Source organism: Macaca thibetana, chromosome 6 (genome assembly GCF_024542745.1).
Source record: "Macaca thibetana thibetana isolate TM-01 chromosome 6, ASM2454274v1, whole genome shotgun sequence".
Taxonomy (NCBI): domain Eukaryota; kingdom Metazoa; phylum Chordata; class Mammalia; order Primates; family Cercopithecidae; genus Macaca; species Macaca thibetana.
Genome location: NC_065583.1, coordinates 159,665,226 through 159,687,817, shown reverse-complemented (window position 1 = coordinate 159,687,817; position 22,592 = coordinate 159,665,226). Strand labels below are relative to the sequence as shown.

At 46.1% G+C, this 22,592-nt stretch overlaps 2 protein-coding genes across 26 annotated transcripts in view; one reads left to right on the top strand and one right to left on the bottom strand.

Annotated features, from left to right (window-relative positions):
* The window catches only part of BASP1 (brain abundant membrane attached signal protein 1), a 1,209,505-nt gene that overhangs the window by 729,386 nt on the left and 457,527 nt on the right, over positions 1–22,592 (top strand). The window contains exon 1 of one of the 25 annotated variants that reach the window (XM_050794719.1): positions 21,492–21,495. The exons of the other annotated variants lie outside the window; for them this stretch is intronic. The gene's annotated coding sequence lies outside the window, so the exon portion shown is untranslated. Of the gene's footprint in view, positions 1–21,491; positions 21,496–22,592 lie in introns of those variants that run through there. 25 annotated transcript variants of the gene reach the window in all.
* MYO10 (myosin X) overlaps positions 1–22,592 on the bottom strand; it is a 275,069-nt gene that overhangs the window by 129,555 nt on the left and 122,922 nt on the right. Inside the window, exon 4 of the mRNA XM_050794761.1 lies at positions 1,993–2,180. Within this exon, the coding sequence (XP_050650718.1) occupies positions 1,993–2,180 (188 nt within the window). The remainder of the gene's footprint in view (positions 1–1,992; positions 2,181–22,592) is intronic.

Below are 22,592 nucleotides of genomic sequence, written 5' to 3'. Positions count from 1 at the left end.
CTATCTTGCCACAAAGTTGGGACTAGAAAGCCATCTGAGGCAGATGTCAGAATCCTCTTTCACACTAGCAGCTTTACAAGACTGTGGCTCCTCGGTAACAGCTATGCCCCATGAGTGAACTCCTGGAAGGACAAATGAATGAAGACATGCTTGGCGCCTCCATGGAAACCTCACTAGAAGAGACTGACATTCATCACGTCTGCTTTGAGCATCACCCGGGGTGTGGTGACGATCACTAGAGCACAGTTCCAAAGAAATAACTAACAAGATCCAACAGGATGGCACTAGCATACACGCGATGAGGTCAATTAGAATGTTAATAAACATTAAGAAAATTTATTTATGTATGTATGTATTTATTTATTTATTGAGATGGAGTCTCACTCTGTCACCCAGGCTGGAGTGCAGTGGCGTGATCTGGGCTCACTGCAACCTCCACCTCCAGGTTAAAGTGATCCTCCCACCTCAGCCTCCCAAGTAGCTGGGACTACAGGCATGCACCACCATGCCTGGCTGATTTTTTTTTTTTTTTTTTTTTTTTTTTTTTTTTTTTTTTTTTTTGAGACGGAGTCTCACGCTGTTGCCCAGGCTGGAGTGCAGTGGCGCGATCTCAGCTCACTGCAAGCTCCGCCTCCTGGGTTCACGCCATTCTCCTGCCTCAGCCTCCTGAGTAGCTAGGACTACAGGCGCCCGCCACCGCGCCCGGCTAATTTTTTGTATTTTTAGTAGAGACGGGGTTTCACTGTGGTCTCGATCTCCTGACCTTGTGATCCGCCCGCCTCGGCCTCCCAAAGTGCTGGGATTACAGGCTTGAGCCACCGCGCCCGGCCTGATTTTGTATTTTTAGTAGAAATGGGGTTTCATCATGTCGGCCAAGCTGGTCTCCAACTCCTGACCACAAGTGAACCACCCACCTCGGCCTCCTCAAGTGCTGGGATTACAAGTGTGAGCCATTGCGCCCAGCCAATAAATATTTATTTAAAAAATATTCTACTACTTTTTAAGACAGTTCCTAGTAATGAATGAACTGATATTGGGGCTCCTAACAGTTTCTTTGTAAAAGTGAGTATGACTCAGCTAAAACAGACATGCCAAGTGCCTTCTCGCCCACTAAAAAAAAATTGAGGCCGGGCGCGGTGGCTCAAGCCTGTAATCCCAGCACTTTGGGAGGCCGAGACGGGCAGATCACGAGGTCAGGAGATCGAGACCATCCTGGCTAACACGGTGAAACCGCGTCTCTACTAAAAAAAAAAAAAAAAAAAAAAAACTAGCCGGGTGAGGTGGTGAGCGCCTGTAGTCCCAGCTACTTGGGAGACTGACGCAGGAGAATGGCATGAACCCGGGAGGCAGAGCTTGCAGTGAGCTGAGATCACGCCACTGCACTCCAGCCTGGGCGACAGAGCAAGACTCCAACTCAAAAAAAAAATTGAAATAAATACACCCTTAACATACACACAGTGAGCCCCTCTTCTGTGGCTAATTCAAAGGTAAACTTTAAGAGCACCCCATTATTAAAATTGCCTAAATATGGGAGATTCTATCTAGAGTTATTTTATTGCAGTAGAGAAAAAAGAAACCTTGTTCACACATATAAACCTTGTGAGTGGCATTGTAGGCTACACAAAACGTTTAAATTTGAAAGAACTATGCAAGATTTCCTTAAACAGATAGATCATGCCTTATGATTGAAATAAATCAAAGAATAATTAAGGCAAATAAATGTTTTTTTTTTTTTTTAAAGGAACAGAATGGAATAATTATTCTGAGGATAAGAGCCAAAGCAACATGGTCCATCTGCTTTGCTAAGTGAGCTCCTTCTGAAAGCTGAAGTTATCATGCCATTCAAAACAGAAAACTCTGCCGGAGAAACTCAGGCAGTTGTAAAAGCTTTCTCCGTTTCATGTCCTAAGGAGGCTGGGGCGCGGGGTGTGCGGGGTGCGGGGAGGGACTCCTCGGCCGTGGGAAAGCCCGACTGGCTGTGAGCTTCGTTACCTGATGAGGATGCACTGGTTGTCGTGGCGCTTCCACAGGCAGCGGTAGCACTCGTTGGCGATGGCGAAGATGTGCGGGGGCAGCTCGCCCAGGTGGCGCCGGCTGTACTGCTCCATGGTGGCATGCTCGTACAGCCCGGCGATGGGCTGGTAGGGGTTCACAGAGGCCAGGATGGAGCCGATGTAGGTCTGCAAGCACAGGGTGAGACAGGGATGCGTCACTTCTAACCCAGGCCACCGGATGAGCTCCAACAAAACCCACTCAGTGTGCGCCAGGGGGAAAGATGGCTTCTGTCTCCCGCACACTGTCCCTGCACCTTCTGGAAACCAAATCTTGATGTTCTGGACAAATGAATGAAGCTATTTCAAAGGGGGATGGTAGTGAGAGGGAAACAAGAGAAGGAAGATGGTGAGGCGACCCAGGCCCAGATCCCTATTCCCCGCTCACCTCGCCAATCTTAATCCTTTCCCACAGACAAACGACTGGCCAGATCCAGTCTCCTGTCTCATCAAATGGCTACTGTGAAACAGCATGGTGAAAAAGTGATGAGACAGGAAGGAGAAGAGAGGTAGCCAGAGGCTGCGGGAGAAGGAAAGTTACAGTTTAATGGGTGCAGAGTTTCTGTTTAGGGTGATGGGAAAGTTCTGGAAGTGAGGCGGGCCTTGTGGCTCACATCTGTAATCCCAGCACTTCGAGAGGCTGAGGCGGGTGGATCACCTGAGGTCAGGAGTTCAAGGCTAGCCTGGCCAACATGGGGAAACCCCATCTCTACTAAAAATACAAAAATTAGCCAAGCATTGTGGTGCGTGCCTGTAATCCCAGCTACACGAGAGGCTGGAACAGGAGAATCACTTGAACCCAGGAACCGGAGGTTGCAGTGACCTGAGATAGTGCCACTGTACTCCAGCCTGGGCGACAAGTAAGATTCCATCTCAAAAAAAGTTCTGGAAGTGGTTAGTACCTGTGGATGCAGAACATTGTGAATGTCCTTATTATTATTATTATTTTAAATTTTTAAACTTTTTTGTCTGGTTTGTTACCAGACACGGTCTTGCTTTGTTACCCAGACTAGTCTCGAACTCCTGGCTTTGAGTGATCCACCCTCCTCGGCTGTCCAAAGTGCTAGGTCTGTGAATGTACCTAATATTACTGAATTGTACACTTCAAAATAGTCAAAATGGCAAATTTTATGCTATGCAGAGTTAGCTACAGCTTTTAAAAGATAACATGACTATTTCAAAAATGCTAGGTATTAGGCTGAGCGTGGTAGCTCACACCTGTAATCCCAGCACTTTGGGAGGCCGAGGCAAGAGGATCACGAAGTCAGGAGACCAAGACCATCCTGGCTAACACAGTGAAACCCTGTCTCTACTTAAAATACATAAAATTAGCCAGGCCTGGTGGCACACACCTGTAATCCCAGCTACTCGGGAGGTTGAGGCAGGAGAATTGCTTGAACCTGGGAGGCGGAGGTTAGTGAGCTGAGATTGCCCCACTGTACTCCAGCCTGGGCAACAGAGCAAGACTCTGTCAAAAAAAAAAAAAAAAAGAAAGAAAGAAAAAAGAAAGAGTGAGAGCAAGAGGAGAGAGCGAGAGAAAGAGAGAGACAGCGGGCAAGAGAGAAAGAAAGGAAAGGAATGAAAGAAAGGAAGAAAAGAACAGAAAAGAAAAGAAAGAAGGAAAATAAATAGAGGCTACAGAGTTACCAAAGCTTAATGCCTTAGGCCTCTCCATGTGGACACAACTATTCACTTGCACTTTTGCAGGAAATACTAACTCTGTTTGGTTACCTGGTTTCCAGGCTCAGACACAACTGGGGAAGTCAGACAGGGGTGGGAGCAGAGAGTCCTGCAACCACCACCAACCACCAATCAACTTTTATAAAGCTCATGCAGTGTGTCTAGGGCTTTATGGGGTGTTACGGGCTGATCCATGCCTTCTCCCCAAATTCACATGCTGAAGCCCCAGTCCCCAGTACTTAAGAATGTTACTGTGCTTGAAGATAAGGGCTTTAAATAAGTGACTAACTTAAAATGAGGCCATTAGGGTGGGCCCTAATCCAATCTGACTGGTGTCTCTGTTAGAAGAGGAAATTTGAACACACAAAAAGACACCAGGGATGCCTACGCCCAGGGGGGTTGCGGGGGGCAACAAAAAACAACAAGCAAAACTAGACAGGAAGTCCAAACATCCTGAGAGCATCTGCACCATATTATAGCAATTTGTAGTATTTTATATTCATAATATCTGCCAGGAACATCAAGCAAAGCATTGTTATGTTCAGTATAACTTTTCAAATGTAAGTAAGTCCATACAGGTTGAGTATCGCTAATCCGAAAACCAAAATCTGAAATGCTCTAAAATCTGAAGCTTTTACAGCAACAATAGATGGCTCAAAGGAAATGTTCATGGGGGCATTTCAGATTTCAGATTTTCTGATGAGGGATGCCCAAATGGTAGGCATAATGCAAATATTTCAAAATCGAAGAAAATATCAGAAATCCAAAACACTTCAGGTCTCAAGCGTTTTGGATAAGAGTTACCCAACCTGGAATGTGTTTTGGAAATAATGTGAAGCAAAAAATTTAAAAAAGGTTAAAAACATAAAAGATATTACCTCTGACCTAGCAATTCCACCCCTAGATACGTATCAAAAAGAAGTGAAAGCAAATACTCAAACATTTGTACACACATGTTCACAGAAGCACCATTTACAACAGCCAAAAGGTGGAAACAATGCCAAGGTCCATCATCAGACGAATGGATGTGACATACCCATACCATGTAATATTACTCAGCCACAAAAAACAATAAAGTGCTGATCCATGCTACAATGTGAATGAGCCTTGAAGACATATTAAACCAGACACAAAAGTTCACATATTCAGAGTAGGTTAAATCCATAGAAACAGAAAGATCGGTGGTTGCTACGAGTAGACGGTGGCAGGAAAGGGGAGTGACTGCTTCACTGGTACAGGGTTTCCACCTGAGGTGATAAAAATATTGTAGAACTAAGATACAGGTTGTATGGTTTGAATGTCTGTCCCCTCCTAAACTTGCGTTGAAATTTAATTGCCATTGTAACAGTATTAGGAAGGTAATTATAAAGGTGATTAAGAGGTGATTAGGTTAGGCTCGGCGCAGTGGCTCACGCCTGTAATCCCAGCATTCTGAGAGACCGAGGCAGGCGGATCATGAGGTCAGGAGATTGAGACCATCCTGGCTAACACAGTGAAACCCCGTCTCTACTAAAAAATACAAAAAATTAGCCGGGCGTGGTGGCGGGCGCCTGTAGTCCCAGCTAATCGGGAGGCTGAGGCAGGAGAATGGCATGAACCCGGGAGGCGGAGCTTGCAGTGAGCCGAAATCGTGCCACTGCACTCCAGCCTGGGCGACAGAGCGAGACTCCATCTCAAAAAAAAAAAAAAAGAGGTGATTAGGTCATGGGGCTCTGCTCTCATAATGGATTAATGCCATTATTGTGGGATTGTGGGAGTGAGTTAGTTATTGCAGAGTTCGGCTCCTAATAAAAGAGTAAGTTCGACATGCATTCTTTCTGTCTCACACTCAAGCTTTCTCGCCATGTGATGCTTTAGGCCATGACATAGCAAAAGGGTCCCACCAGATGCCAGTGCCACGCTCTTGGACTTGCCAGTCTCCAGAACCATAAGCCAAGTAAACTTCTGCTCCTTATAAATTACCCAGTGTGTGGTATCCTGTTACAGCAGCAGAAAGCATACTGATACACAGGTGTAGGCTGCACAGCATTGCGAATGTACTAAATGCCACTGAGTTGTATACTTTAAAATGGTTACTTTTATGTGAAATGAATTTCACCTTAATTAGAAAAAAAGATCTGGTGCTTTTATGAGTAAATTCTCAGGTCCTTGGAAACATCCACTCTCTAGAAAGCCCATTTTGTCCTGTCGGAGCATTATGAGTAAGATTTGGCCAGGAAAAAAAAATATGGAAGTTGGGAAAAAAAAGTGTCCTACTCCTTGGGATGCCACCATCCTCTATCAGTGCCTGGACCAGAGACACTCCAGTGCCTCCTTCTACGCAACATCTGCAGAGGTGAGGGGGCAGGCAGACAATACTTGAGGCTGTGAGTGCCTGGCCCTTTCCACCACTTTGTTTAAAATGCCATGTTTGTTTTCTACCTTTTTGATAGTTGTTTACATTATTGTTGTTTTTTTCTGCTAAGTATTAAAAATGTTCATTTGTACTATGAAATACATTCTTATTTTTTTCTCTACTTTGACAGGACTGTCACTCTTTATGCAGTCAGGTAGGTCAGAGGAAGCTGACAAGCAACAGTCAACACTCAGTCAATCAACCAACATGGTGGGTTCAATTAAGCACACGCCAATCCTCTTCCTCAGTTACAGGCAGAGGGTGAAAGCCACAGTCATGGGCATTAAGCTTATTATTAAATTTAATTAATTTATTATTAGGATATTCACCCATCATTAACACACCTCTTAAAAAAAGATATGCCCGTATCATTTTGCATGTCCCATTCATGACATGTTTGTACGGTTGCTGTAAAATTCTAAGATGAGCCCTTTTTTCTTAAGGCACTGATTTACTCATAAAACCATCACTAAAACGTCTTACACAGCTTCCTTTGAAAGAATGATCATTTCTTTTAAACCATATTCCTCCTCCTGGTTGGGGAACCTCACTAGCCATAGAGCATCCTTTTAAGATACTGCTTATTCTGACAGTGTGGATGACATGGGCTTTGAATGAGAGTAGAAGACAAAGTGGCATTAAGCCTGTTAGCAAAGGTGAAGACGCAACATCCAAAATGGTCTCATGCTGGGCTCATGTAATTGACACCACATCTTGTCCAGTGAAATAGTTTTTAAATGTTTCAGGATGTCAATGTGGTAGCTGTGGCAACTAGAGACAACACACACAACCCAGAAATCAATGTCCACAGGTCCTCTCCACCAGAATCAGCAGTGCTTTAGAAAATAAATAACTTTTTATTTTTATTTTTTTGAAACTGAGTCTCACTCTGTCATCCAGGCTGGAGTACAGTGGCGCGATCTCGGCTCACTGCAACCTCTGCCTCCCATGTTCAAGAGATTCTCCTGTCTCAGCTTCCCAAGTAGCTGGGATAACAGGTGTACGCCACTCTGCCCAGCTAATTTTTGCATTTCTAGTAGAGACAGGATTTCACTATATTTTGGCCAGGCTGGTCTCAAACTCCTGACCTCAGGTGATCCACCCGCCTCAGCCTCCCAAAATGCTGGGATTACAGGCGTGAACCACTGCGCTCGGCTGAGAAAGGACTCTTAACAGCAGATGCTTCCTGTGGAGGCAGCCCACAGACTCTGCAGAATTATGTAGCATCCCTGCTGATGGTCATGCAGCTCACAGAAGGCATCGGGATACTCTCCTAAGCCGAGTCCCTGCCACCCCACACTACTGCCACCAATCGATTGCTGAGTCACCATCTTTCAAGAGAAAAGGTAATCGGGCATGCTGTGAAACAGAACACTTTACCAGATGGCTTCAAAAAGCACACAGTTTGAGAGTGAAAGACCAAAACCATCCAGTTGGTTTAGTTATAGAAGATGTTAATCATGGCCAATGACCAGCACAGCTCTGGTGGTTGCACACTTTTCCTGCAATAATATTGATCTTCATATCTGACTCTCACAGTAAAATGCATGCTTCATCTGTCATTCAGCCAAGTGAGTTACCATGAAAAAAATATGGTCCCTCATTACTACACATTGTCAATACATTTAAAATTCCAGCCAGCTACAGTGGGTCATGACTATAATCCCAGCACTTTGTGAGGCCAAGGTGGGAGAACTGGCTGAGCCCAGGAGTTCAAGACCAGCCTGGGCAATAGAGCAAGACCCCCATCTCTACATAAAAATATATTTTTAAAATTCTGTATAAATATTAATATACAGAATTTTGCTGCTTTATCAAGAAAGCCTTGATTGTTCCCATTTTGATGGGAAACTTCTGAAGGGCACAGCACATGGTCTTGCGTTCTTTATCCGGGTTAGGAACCTGATTTCATCTTTTCTTGAGGATTTTGGGACTCATTCAGGCTCTCAGCCCATAAAAGCGATGCCCACAGCAACTGAGGAAGACGCTATCTTCTAATCTACACTGAAACCACCCTGGGCTCCTAGGCTTCCGCTGTTCTCCCATCTGCTTGGCTGCACTACACTAGTTCCTTCTAAGCCTTGCCATGCGCCACCCCCGTGGCTATGTTGGAAGGAAGTGCCAAATCTCCTGTGGAATGAAAGGCTTTTCCCTCCAAGAGCCACTATGTCGGGGCGGGGAGCGGTACTGAAACATGTTTTCAGGTAAAAGGTCGTTTGAATGCATGGTTAACGTTGACAGAAGATACCAAACCAGGCTTTTATTTTGCTTTTCATTTTACACACCACGTATTTCATCAAGTGAAAAAAAAATTCTTTTCCAAAAAGATTTGCATTACAGTACGTTTAAAACCTTTCACCTTTTGAGGTAAGTAATAAATAAAAGTTACGTGCACCCTAGAAGCTGCCTGCCTCGGACGCGTGACGATCCTTCGTGCCTCATGATCTACTTTATAGCTTTAAACTGGACCACGAGTTGAACTCCCCAAATTCCTCAAAAAATGTCCAGGACTCTTTCTGCTTGTTGAGTAGAGAAAGAGCACTTAAATATAAACAGCTGCTCCTGATTTTTAAAGATCAATCACACATTTATTTATTTTTAAGATAGAGTCTCACTCTGTTGCCCAGACTGCCGTGCAGTGGCGCAATCTCAGCTCACTACAGCCTCTGCTTCGTGGGCTCAAGCGATTCTCCTGCCTCAGCCTCCCAAGTAGCTAGGATTACAGGTGCCCGCCACCACACCTGGCTAATTTTTGTATTTTTAGCAGAGACGGATGGGGTTTTACCACATTATCCAGGCTGCTCTCAAACTCTGGCCTTAACTGAGCCGCTCACATCGGCCTCCCAAAGTGCTGGCATTACAGGCGTGAGCCACAATGCCCGGCTAAGATCACACATTTAATGGTACATGGCTATATTCCAACATTACTCTTTCTAAGTATGTAGGCGCTACTGCTGTGGTCCTTCTCGTTTTATGATTCATATTCTAAAAAGAAAAAATTCGTACTCTATAAAAATTTCTAAACCTATAGTTTAGGCCATATTTAGTACTCTAAACAAAAGAAAACTAACATTCATTCATAACATGTCCTGCATCTGCTGTGTTCAAGATTTTCCTTAAACCCACATCCTCCAAGCACTTTCTTATTCTTTTTCCCATAGTTTCACTAACTCAAGGATGCTTTTTCAAACTTTCTATACCATGCATAAAAAATATTCAGTAAACAACAGCCAAAAGGTAGAAGCAACGTATGTGTCCATCAATAAATGAACAGATACAAAAAATGTGGTATATCCATACAACGGAATTATTCAGCCCTAAAAGGGATGGAAATTCAGACCCTTGCTACAACATGGATGAACCCTTAAAGACATTATGCTAAGTGAAATATGACAGTCACAAAAAGATAACTACTGTACGATTCCACTTGTATGAGGTATCCAGAATACTCAAATTGATAGAGAAAGTGGAAATGTACAATTCCACTTATATGAGGATCCAGAATAATCAAATTGATAGAAACAGAAAGTAGAAGGGTGGTTGCCAGGGGCTGGAGACGGGGAAAATGGGGAGCTGTTGTTTAATGAGTGTGGATTCAGTTCTGCTCTGGAGATTGCTGCATCATAATGTAAATATACTTAACGCTACTGTACTGTGCATTAAAAACAGATGTGATAAATTTTGTTCATGCATTTTACTAAAATTAAATTTTTTTTAGTTTAAAAAAGAAAAAACTAGGGGCCGCGTGCGGTGGCTCACGCCTGTAATCCCAGCACTTTGGGAAGCCAAGGCGGGCGGATCACGAAGTCAGGAGATCGAGACCATCCTGGCTAACACGGTGAAACCCCGTCTCTACTAAAAATACAAAAATTAGCCAGGCGTGGTGGGGGGCCCCTGTAGTCCCAGCTACTCGGGAGGCTAAGGCAGGAGAATGGCGTGAATTTGGGAGGCGGAGCTTGCAGTGAGCCGAGATCATGCAACTGTACTCCAGCCTGGGCGGCACAGCAAGACTCCATCTCTAAAAACAAAAACAAAAAGAAAACAAACAGAAAGAAAGAAAAAAGAAAAAAAATAGTACTACTGGGAATTCTGGTGTTGGACAGAATACATTAACCTCTTTTTCTAAGCATAGAGAGAGATTAAAAACAAGCACAGACTTGAGAGGAAACAACAAGAAACATTATGCTCCTTAACTTTAAATAAAAAGTTTTAGAAGATGGGTGTGGTGGCTCACGCCTGTTATCCCAACACTTTCGGAGGCCGAGATGGGAGGATTACTTGAGCCCAGGAGTTCGAGACTAGTCTGGGCAACACAGTGAGAGCCTGTCTCTCAAAAAAAAAAAAGAAAAAACAAAAATTACCCATGTGTGTGGTAGCACATGCCTGTAATCCCAGGCACTAGGGAAGGTGAGGTGGGAAGATGGCTTGAGCCCAGGAGGTCAAGGTTTCAGTGAGCTGTGATTGCGTCACTGCACTCCAGCCTTGGTAACAAAGTGAAACCTTATCTCTTTAAAAAAAAAAAAGCGGGGCCAAGCCTGATGGCTCATGCCCGTAATCCCAGCAGTTTAGGAGGCCACGGCGGGAGGATCAGTTGAGTCCAGGAGTTAACCAGACTGAGCACCAATGTCGAAACCCCATCTCTATGAAAAATACATTAAAAAGTTAGCCGGGTATGGTGGTACCCACCTGTGGTCTCAGCCACTCAGGAGGCTGAGGTGGGAGGATCACCTCAGCCCAGGAGGCAGAGGTTGCAGTGAACCAAGATTGCACCACTGCACTCCAGCCTGACAGAGTGAGACCCTACCTCAAAAGAAAAAAAAAAGTTTTAGCATACACACCTTCAAATTTGAAACCAAATTAAATAAAAATGTTCTGGTGACAAGCTATAGACTATTCAGGAAGAGAGAACAAAAGGCACTGAGATTTTCAGGGAGACAGAGTTCCCTGAAATCTCAGAGTTCAAATAATTAATAAATATGTTATGTTGTGGCTGGCAGTAAATTCAGCAAATGAACTCCCACAAACCAACAAAGCCATCAAACGACCAGACTTAATTGGAACCAAAACTCAATAATCTGAAATGTCTTCCTTAAAAAGCAAAAAAGGAAAGAATATATAAAATGTGTGTCTGGCTGGTACAAAGAAAGAACCTGATTTCTTTTCTTAAGATTATAGAAAATTTTGCCTCAGTGTATCAAAAATTACCCAGTAGACAACAGCCCAGTATTAATTACTCATTAATAATTCAAAGGCCTCCCTTAGACTACCTACCTCCATTCAGTACCAGGGGCAGAATAACGAAGTGACATTTCAAAATCCTATGGCCAAAAGGATTGTTTACACATTCACACACCCACTCATTTGCTCCTCCATAACCCTGTGATGGGCAGCAGAGCTCACTGCTCCTGCCTCTTCTGACAGGTAATGGAACCGGCCAGGGGACAGCAATATATTGTCCCTACGGTCACAGAGCCAGTGAGTCAGAGCGAGGGTGGAAACCCTGGATTTTTGAGAATGTGCCACACTACGGATCTACAGCGAATGCCTTCTCCATCACCCATCCATCCACAGGGCTCTGTCAGCCTCATCACCGCGGCTGACGTCTCCATGCCCTGTGTGTTCCACTTTTAATTAACTCCAGAGCCACCCACCCACCCACTTCACCTGTGCTGTCCTGGTCTGCTCAGGCCCTCACCTTGCATTGACTAGATTTCCACAAAGGCTCCTTCCTCTGAGATGTCCCTCACGGTCTTACCCCCTTAATCCAATCACCAAAAGGTGATGCAACAGGCCAAGCCCTAATGAATCATTTTGTAACAGGTCATCGAAGGGGGTGCGGTTAGGGACTTCAGCTCACAGAAGGACTTCACTAACTATTGGGTTTTTACTGTTTGTGTCCATGCACATGACAAATGGCACTTCTGAACCTGCTAAAACAGGGATGCAAAATAACATTGGCAATTATAGTCATAGTTCCCAATCGTTTATTTCAAGAAAGACAAATTATGGCCATGCACAGAGGCTCAGGCCTGTAATCCCAGAACTTTGGGAGGCCAAGGAAGGAGGATGGCTTGAGCCCAGGAGTTTGAGATCAGCCTGGGCAACATGGCAAAACCCCATCTCTAATAAAAATACGAAAATTAGCTGGCTGTGGTAGTGCATGCCTATACTCCCAGCTACTTGGGAGGCTGAGGTGGGAGGATCACCTGAGCCTGAGGAGGTTAAGGCTGTAGTGAGCCATGACCACTGCACTCCAGCCTGGGCAATACAGTGAGACCCCATCTCAAAAAAAATTATTTGAAATGTCAAGGGTTCGTTGGCAAAAAAAATTACAGTCAAAGACATCTTATCCCACCCATCTTAAATGTACCACCTCACTCTTCACTTTGCATGGATGACATTGTCACTAAAGTATAGGCTGCATGTGTAAAAGGTTCACTGAGTAATAAGAAAAGTACAACATGTAATGTGAGTAAAAATGGCAGTTGGAGGTGGGGAAAGAGCTAGTTTGTTAAGTGTCCAGTGAAGCAAAGATAAAGTGTGGTAAGAAATCTTGGCTGGGTGCAGTGGCTCACACCTGTAATCCCAGCACTTTGGGAGGCCAAGGCCAGCAGATTACTTGAAGTCAGGAGTTCGAGACCAGTCTGGCCAACATGGTGAAACCCCGTCTCTACTAAAAATACAACATTAGCCAGGCATGGTGGTGGGTGCCTGTAATCCCAGCTACTCGGGAGGCTGAGGCAGGAGAATTGCTTGAACCCGGGAGGCAGAGATTGCAGTGAGCGGAGATCATGCCACTGTACTCTAACCCTGGCAACAGAGTGAGACTCCATCTCAAAAAAAAAAAGAAATCCTAAGGTCCATGAGACAACATTTGCCATGGGCTCATATCATTTGTCACTCTATGAAAAGGTACTGTTACCGCTCCACAAATGGCCATGATGATGTCATGCAGTTTAAGACCGTGGACACATGCAGCCCCCAAACACAAGGCGGGGCCAGGTACCGGTTTCCTCATGTTGGATTTCAAATTCCACAAGAATAAATAAGCTGGTCAGTTTAATGGCTTTTCAGAAATAGAAAGTACATTCTATTTTGAAGCACATAAAAACATTTTCTTGTCAGAAAAGTTCCACATAACTCACCTTCAAAATACATTCCCTTGTCCATTTTAATAATTTGGAACAGCTGCAGCACAAATTGCTTAAAAATGTTGGGAGAAGCTCACTTCATTTCTTCAATCCAAAATCTACCAACTCAAGGTTTTCACAAGGCCTAAGGGTATAACACCTAGTATCAAATTTCACACCCCAAAAAATCAAGTATCATTTGACTTCAGCATGCATATGTATATCAAAACATCATGTTGTATATCTTAAATACAGCCAATAATTTTTTTTTTTTTTGGGAGGCTGAGGAGGGTGGATCAATCAAGTATAAAACCCCATGGCCAGGTGCAATGGGGTTTTGCCATGTTGGCCAGGCTGGTCTCAAACTCCTGACCTCAAATGATCCACCCTCCTCAGCCTCCCAAAGTGCTAGGATTACAGGCGTGATCCCAGCACTTTGGGAGGCCGAGGCGGGTGGATCACGGGGTCAGGAAATCGAAACCATCCTGGCTAACACAGTGAAACCCTGCCTCTACCAAAAATACAAAAAAAAATTAGCTGGGCGTGGTGACAGGAGCTGTAGTCCCAGCTACTCAGGTGGTTGAGGCAGGAGAATAGCGTGAACCTGGGCGGAGGATCTTGAAATGAGCCGAGACTGCGCCACTGCACTCCAGCCTGGGCAACAGAGCCAGACTCCATCTCAAAAAAAAATCAAGTAGAACTAAGAAAACTTACAGTGACTCAGTGGCCTCATACAGGGTGCTCATAGAGACCAAGGGACCCAGGTTGGATGTCACAATCCCAATGCAGAAATAACTCATCTAAACAGCATGGTTTGGTCAAGTCAGAAGACACCAAGTCCACAGCCCTGAAGCGCCTCCCCTGGCACTGCTTCACTCCCCCTGGACTGTAAGATTCTGATCAGTAACAACAAGGGATCCTCTGTTACCCCACATGACCACTATGTGCTACATAAATCAGAGGTACGTATCATCGCTATTGTTAACGAAAATAAAACCACAGTGCTTTTCGTCATGTAGTCCTGAAAAGCTGGATGTAGAAGATACAATTTGAAATGCACTGGGGAAATGGGTTATTTAAAGTCCATGCTATTGCAGCTAAAGGGAAGAATTGTTAAGAAGTGAGATCCATTATCCAGATTTATTTTGTACTCACCATCCCTCCTCCCCTTTCCTTCTCTCTCAAACACCTCGGCTAAATATGGCAGTGACTTACTTCCTAAATTTTTATCTTGAGTGCAACTTCAGCTGTAAGTTATAGATCCATATGTTCAGTGGTCCACTGGCTCAAACTCAACAGACATGGCTAATCTCCCCCAAACACCTGTTACTTCACACAGTTACAACTTGACAAATGGCACCACAGCCTACCCAAATGAGTAATGCAGTAATCCTACAGAAATTCAGCTTACTTGCCCCCCAAACCCAGTTAAACACTTAGCATCTACCTCTTGGTATCTCACACACTAACCCCTCCTGACTGGAAGCCCCTCCTTTCTCCTCCACCACCCTGTGGCCAAGTGACGCTTCCCCAAAACGCATGGTTGAAGTTGTCCCCGACAGCTTTCATGAGTCCGTTCAAGCTCACTGAGTTGCACAGAGCCGTTCCTTCCACCATTGCTCTCGACCGCCCTGCCAGCCGGCAGCATGCAACCTTTGTTCTGGCATCTAGAATGTCCTGCGTTGGATATTAAATAACAACGCATCACGCTATTTCCTGTCTTTCCACATGATGATCTGCCGCCAGGACAGCCACCCTCCTTCTTGGCCAAATTCCTCTACATATGCTCAAAACTCAGGCCAACTATTAATAGTACCTCAGGGAGGAATCATTTTCTGACCCTCTCACCCCCTCCTCATTGTGACCCTCCTCCTTTGTGTTCCCATGTAAGTATTTTTATCACACCCATTGTCACCCTGAGCTATTGTTCATGGTTTGCCTGTGTCTGTCTTCACTAAGCAATTAGGTGCCTTTCATTTACTCAATCTTCAACAAGCCATTCCTGTAAGCCAGAGTCATTCTGCATCCTTGGAGTCTAACACAGAGCCTGGTACCCAGGCAGGGCAGCATCAGCATCAATATGCTGAGGACATGTGATTCCACCACCAATTCACCAAATAAAATTCATGTTTTCACTGTCTTCTAGTGCTTTATGCCCACTACCTTCTATATAACCAAATCGTTTGATGTTGTCCAATTAAACAATTAGAAACATTTCAGCCAGGCATAGTGACTCATGCCTATAATCCCAGCACTTTTAGGGAGCCCAGGTGGGAGGATCGCTTGAGGCCAGAAATTTGAGACCAGCCTGAGCAACACAACAAGCCTCCATCTCTACAAAAAATTTCAAAAATACAAAAAATTAGCTGGGTGTGGTGGTGTGCACTCATAGTCCCAACTACTTGGGAAGCTGAGGTAGGACTGCTTGAGCCCAGGAGTTGGAGGCTGTGGTGAGCTATGATCGCACCACTACACTCAAGCCTGGGCGAAAGAGTGAGGTCTAAATAATAATAAATAAAAATAAAAAATAAACACTTAGAAATGATTTTTTCAAAATCACGAAGCATTCAAGTTTGTTGAAAAGAAAACCATCACATGACACAAGTTGTTAACTGAAGTCAAGGTCTTCAATGTAGAGGCTGGCATTTCCATTTCACTTGAGTGAATTTCTGAATAAAATTCTCTCCTGATTGAAAGGAATCTATCTTTTTTTTAATTATTATTTTTGAGACAGTCTCACTCTATTGCATAGGCTGGAATGCAGTGGCACAATCTCGGCTCACTGCAACCTCCTCCTCCCAGGTTCAAGTGAGTCTCCTGACTCAGCCTCCTGAGTGGCTGGGATTACGGGCACATGCCACCACGCCCGGCTAATTTTTGTATTTTTAGTAGAGATGGGGTTTCACCATGTTGGCCAGGCTGCTCTCAAACTCCTGACCTTGTGATCCACCTGCCTCGGCCTCCCAAAGTGCTGGGATTACAGGCATGAGCCACCGCGCCCGTGCAATCTTTTGACAGGAATCTAAACCCAAAGAGAGAGAAGGAAGAAAAAAAAATCCACAAAAAAACAAGTTCCAAATTGCCACTCTCATGTGCTGATGTGGAAGTGGCCACTCCAGAGCATAAATGTTTGGTAAAGTTTTAAAATACATATAGTCAGACAGATGGTTACAATCATCTTTTGGCTACGAGTCTTGATTTCATGTGAAAAAAAAAAAAAGCCAAAAAAAAAAAAACCCAGAAAGTCCCGACAAACTGCACTGTGTTCATCTGTCCCAAGAGCACTCAATGCCAAGACAGTGCTAATCAACCAACCACGCGGCCTTCAGGCCACGCTGCCTCCGTGACAGGCACGCTATTACTTGACTCGAGCCTTGGAAAGGGATGGAAACAAGCCAACCAAGTCTACCTTGGAAAGACTCAACTCAAGAAAATGAAACACAGATTTCGGCCGGGCGTGGTGGCTCAAGCCTGTAATCCCAGCACTTTGAGAGGCCGAGACGGGCGGATCATGAGGTCAGGAGATCGAGACCATCCTGGCTAACACCGTGAAACCCTGTTTCTACTAAAAAATACAAAAAAACTAGCACGGGCGAGGTGGCAGGCGCCTGTAGTCCCAGCTACTCGGGAGGCTGAGGCAGGGGAACGGCGTAAATCCGGGAGGCGGAGCTTGCAGTGAGCTGAGATCCGGCCACTGCACTCCAGCCTGGGCGACAGAGCGAGACTCCGTCTCAAAAAAAAAAAAAAAAAAAAAAAAAGAAACACAGATTTCAATTTGCAAGATTCGCAAACAGTCCACTCCACGGCAGGGTATGCCCAGCCTTCCCATGGCAAGCAGGCTGTGACTTCCCTGCAGGTGAACTCGGTTCAACCGGCTGCTAAAATCAATCAGTCTTTCACTGGCTGATGCCTGCTAACACATTTTGCCTGACAGATGCAGGCTTCAAGTTAATTCAGAAGCAACATCAAACACATTTGCAGATTCGGGCTGGAATGCCACCTAACCAAAGGAGGATATTTCTGAAACACCTAAAAATACATCGGCTGTGAAGCATAGTTCGTGCTTACAGAAGCATTTATCTTTAGAAAGAGCCCCACTTCTTAAAATTGGCTCCTTTGATTCTGATCTCTGTGCTGTTTGTTCGGCAAGACCAACAAACTAACCGAAAGGCTGGGTGGAACAGGGAAGAGCTTCCTCTGGAGCCAGCCTCAACACCATAATTGCAGGCGAGCGCTGAAGTTCCCTGCAGCTCACCCCGTGATGTGGTTTTGAGCCATTCCTTAGAGACTGGGAGAGGCGTCTCCTCCGCGCAACTGACCCAGAGCTCCACAATCCCTGTAATGAAGAAAATGTGCTTCTCTTCCATTCAGCAGGAAACAACATGCCACACCTTGGAACCTGGCAGCCCTTCCACTCTGGCCACTGAGTTGCCTTCCGTACAACAGAAACCTCTCCTGCTCTTGTCAACGTTGTGCTTAGATGCTGGGTACCTAACAATTTGAGATGATCCGGGGCCAGAGAGCACAGAAGACAGAAGACAGGCACCTAAAAAACACTTGTTCTCACTCTGCTCAGGAGCTTCCAGGACGGTAAGTGCCACGTTTTCACAGCCACAGCACTTGACAAGACCGGGAGACAATGACATGCAGCCTCTTCCTTCACCTCCCTCCCCACAGTCCCCATGACTTTTCTCCCATCTCTACCCTGGTCTAAAACCCTCAGCCCTCCCCCACTGAATTACTGCAACACGCTCTCAGCCCATCTGTCCTTTCTCGTCTCAGCCATATCACTTCCCTCTTAAATCTTCTGAAATGTTTCTTAGAGAAATTCTCCCTTCAGAAACCTTTAAACAGGCTGGGTGCAGTGGCTCTTGCCTATAAATCCCAGCACTCTGGGAGGTCAAGGTGGGAGGATGGCTTGCGGTCAAGAGTTCAACATGAGCCTGGACAACATAGCAAGATCCCAGTCTTCACAAAAATTTAAAAATTAGCTGGGCGTGGTGGTGCATGCCTGTAGTCCCAGCTGCTCTAGAGGCTGAGGTGAAAGGTTCGCATGAGCCTGGGAGGTCAAGACCGCAAAGAACTATGATCGCACCATTGCACTCCAGCCTGGGTAACAGTGGGATCCTGTCTCTAAAACAAAATGAAGGCCAGGCGCAGTGGCTCACGTCTGTAATCCCAACACTTTGGGAGGCGCCAAGGCAGGCGGATCTCCTGAGGTCAGTTCGAGACCAGCCTGGCCAACATGGGGAAACCCTGTCTCTACTAAAAATACAAAAATTAGCCGGGTGTGATGGTGGATGCCTATAATCCCAGCTACTCAGGAGGCTGAGGCAGGAGAATTGCTTGAACCCGAGAGGCGGAGGTTGCAGTGAGCCGACATCGTGCCACTGCACTCCAGCCTGGGTGACAGAGCAAGACTCCGTCCCAAAAAAACAAAAAGAAAAGAAAGAAAAAAGGTAACTTTAACAAATATAGTGCGGTCTGTGTATCACCAACCCCAAACTTTCCAGGTGAGCTGTAAGTGGGGGAGGGATGTTCTGGCACCACTGATACCTTAGGCCAGATGACTCTGGAGCTGCCCCAGGCACTCCGGTATGCTTCTCAGCATCCCTGGCCTCTACTCGGTAGATGCCATTAGCATCCCTTGACCATAGCTATGAGACCAAAAATGTCTTTTGGATATTACAAAATGTCCCCAGGGCAGAATCATCCTAGGTGGGGAACCAATGGTTTAAGGCTTCTAACCCCAGGCTGCCCATCCCACCTAATTTCCGCCCATTCCCCAGCAAGCATCTGATTCCATGAGCAAAGGCAGCCTTCTCCGCTGCAGTGAGGCCACATCAAACTCACCCTCATCTCCCATCTTCATGTATGGTGTTCACTGGCCTTTCCTTCTCATCAATTCTTTTTTTCTCTCTCTCTCTTTTGTTGAGACAGGGTCTTGCTCTGATGCCCAGGCTGGAGTACAGTGACACCATCTCGGCTCACTGTTGCCTCAACCTCCCCGGCTCAGGCGATCCTCCCACCTCAGCTTCCTGAGTAGAAGGGACTACAGGGCATGCCACCACGGCTGGCTAATTTTTGCAATCTTTTGTAGAGACGGGACTTCGCCAAATTGCCCAGGCTTGTCTTGAACTCATGGGCTCAAGCGATCCTCCCACCTCAGCCTCCCAAAGGGCTGGGATTACAGGCGTGAGCCAACATGCCAGCCTTTCTACCCAATCCTGATTGATCTCATTCCTTTGTAGTATCACCACCACCACCACCTCCACAGGGCTTCCTGAGCCACGCATAGGTTATGTCTCTGCACCACAAGCACACACCCTGCTCTTCCTCTCCTTAGCGGGTGTGTATTTGTCCTCGCCAGGTCTTAGCAGGCCGTGGCAGGAGATGAAGAAGTCTAGGCCCTCATCAGACCCTTTCTAAGGAAGGGAGCAATCAGGAGAGAGTCAACCCCCTTCCCTCCAGGCGGCAAACCCATAGCCAAGAGGTTCAGGGTAGAAACCTGGGGCCCCTGGCTGGGAACTGGGAGCTGAGCAGGGCTCTAGTCTTGAAGTGGCCAGAGGAAGGATAAGGTTGGCGAGGGGAAGTCTCAGCCAGAGGAAGGATAAGGTTGGCGAGGGGAAGTCTCAGCCAGAGGAAGGATAAGGTTGGCGAGGGGAAGTCTCAGCCAGAGGAAGGATAAGGTTGGCGAGGGGAAGTCTCAGCCAGAGGAAGGATAAGGTTGGCGAGGGGAAGTCTCAGCCAGAGGAAGGATAAGGTTGGCGAGGGGAAGTCTCAGCCAGAGGAAGGATAAGGTTGGCGAGGGGAAGTCTCAGCCAGAGGAAGGATAAGGTTGGCGAGGGGAAGTCTCAGCCAGAGGAAGGATAAGGTTGGCGAGGGGAAGTCTCAGGCAGGAAGAGCCTGGGAGTTCCAGGAAAAGAATCTAGCAGGGCACAGAAGGCGGGGCTTCTGCACAAGCAGTTACAGCTAGCGCAGAGCGGCTCCAATCCAGGCACTGCAGCTTAAACCATGCAGTCCAGACCTATGGACACTGGCATCAAACTCAGTACGGCCTCTGTCCCCTCAAGGACAAGCGTGGGAGAGGGATGCACCCACAGGAATAGCTAAAGGGCCCAGCGGTAAAGTTCAGGGGCTTCATAAGCACAGTCAAACCCAAGCCTGTGTCAACCTCACATAACCCTCAATGACAGGCCTTCAGCTATCCAAGGCCATGTGCTGTGAGCTGGCCTTGGTGTTATCTCCCCACTCAATTGCAAGCTTTGAGGCTAGGCATGATGTTGTAAACTTCTTCCAAATCCCCCTTAAAATGGAGCCAAGTTCAAGGCAGGAACTTTCTAATTAAACACTTGTTGCTATGGGATGGCTAAGATGGAGAGACAGGTACAAAGGTTAAAGTTCCCAGAGCTTTCACTTCTTTTACTTTAAAACATCCCTGTTAGAGGGATTATGGTATCTGACCTTTGAAAACACGTTAATTTTAAAAACTGGTGTTCAGAAAGATTCAGCTATCAATACAGAGCCAAAGAGGAGGTTAGTGAAGAAAAGGGGGAGTCAACTCTAACTTGACTATTCTGAGTGCTTTTTTTTTTTTTTTTTTTTTTTTTTTTTTTTTTTTTTTGAGACGGAGTCTCGCTCTGTAGCCCAGGCTGGAGTGCAGTGGCCGGATCTCAGCTCACTGCAAGCTCCGCCTCCCGGGTTCACGCCATTCTCCGGCCTCAGCCTCCCGAGTAGCTGGGACTACAGGCGCCCGCCACCTCGCCCGGCTAGTTTTTTGTATTTCTTAGTAGAGACGGGGTTTCACCGTGTTATCCAGGATGGTCTCGATCTCCTGACCTCGTGATCCACCCGTCTCGGCCTCCCAAAGTGCTGGGATTACAGGCTTGAGCCACCGCGCCCGGCCTCTGAGTGCTTTTATTTTTTGTTTTATCACTTTCTACCCCACTTCAATAGAAGATGCCAAAAGCTACAAGAAAAAATATTTTCCAGGTTTCTGACAAAGTTCTCAGATAAAAAGACCAGTCCCCAAGGAGAAAAAGCTAACAGAACTCCTTAGCAAAGAATGGCAGCCTCTCTACCTGGCGATGAGCCACTAGCCAGCAACCCATGGAACCTGCCAGCTCAGAACAGAAAGTCAACAAATAATGGAACATCCAGACACCCGCAGGGGGAAAATGCCACAGGAGTCCCTCCTCAATGATATGACTCAAAGGAGACTACCTGGCTGGATGCGGGGGCTCATGCCTGTCATCCCGACACATTTGAATGCCCAGGCGGGAGGATCACTTGAGTCCAGGAGTTCAAGACCAGCCTGTGCAACACAGTAATGTTTTATAAATTTAAAAAAAAAAAAAAGGAGGACACCTATGGTGGGCAAAATAATGGCTCCTCCCACAAAGACATCCATCCACACTCATCCCAGAGCCTGCGACTAGGTAATGTCACATGGCAAAGGGGTTCTGCACAGGTGATTACGAAGCCTGAGATGGGGAGATCATCCAGGGAGGCCCAATCTAAGGGACAGCCTTTCTTTTTTTTTGAGACAGAGTCTCGCTCTGTCGCCCAGGCTGGAGTGTGGTGGCCGGATCTTGGCTCACTGCAAGCTCCGCCTCCCGCGTTTACGCCATTCTCCTGCCTCAGCCTCCGGAGTAGCTGGGACTACAGGCGCCCACTACCTCGCCTGTCTAGTTTTCTTTTTTTTTTTTTTTTAGTAGAGATGGGGTTTCACCGTGTTAGCCAGGATGGTCTCAATCTCCTGACTTCGTGATCCGCCCGCCTCGGCCTCCCAAAGTGCTGGGATTACAGGCTTGAGCCACCGCGCTCAGCCTGGGGCAGCCTTTTGGGGCAGCCTTTCTTGGCTGCAGTCAGAGAGAAAGAATGAAGACAGCGGAGGAGAAGGAGGAAAGATCTGAAGCCACGAGAGGGAAGCAACACATGGTTACTGGCACTGAAGCCGAAGAAAGGGAGCCACAGATCAGGAAACCAGGGAATGTGGGTGGCCTCTAGAAGCTGGGAACAGCCCTCAGGTGACAGTCAGCAAGAAAACAAGGAACTCAGTCCTACAACTGCAAGTAACTGAATTCAGCCAACAGCCACAATGAACAGGAAATGGATCTTCCCCTAGAGCTTCTGGAAAGAGACGCGGCCCTGCTGACACCTTGATTTCTGCTGTGAGACCTATGGGACTTTCGACTAAAGAACCATAAGAGGGCAAGCAGCTTTGTTCTTTTAAGTTGGTGCACTTATGTTAATTGGTTATCCAGCAATGGAAAACTAATGCAACATCTCTGGAACAATTCATGTCGTTTTATTTTTTTTCTCTTTTAAAGATAT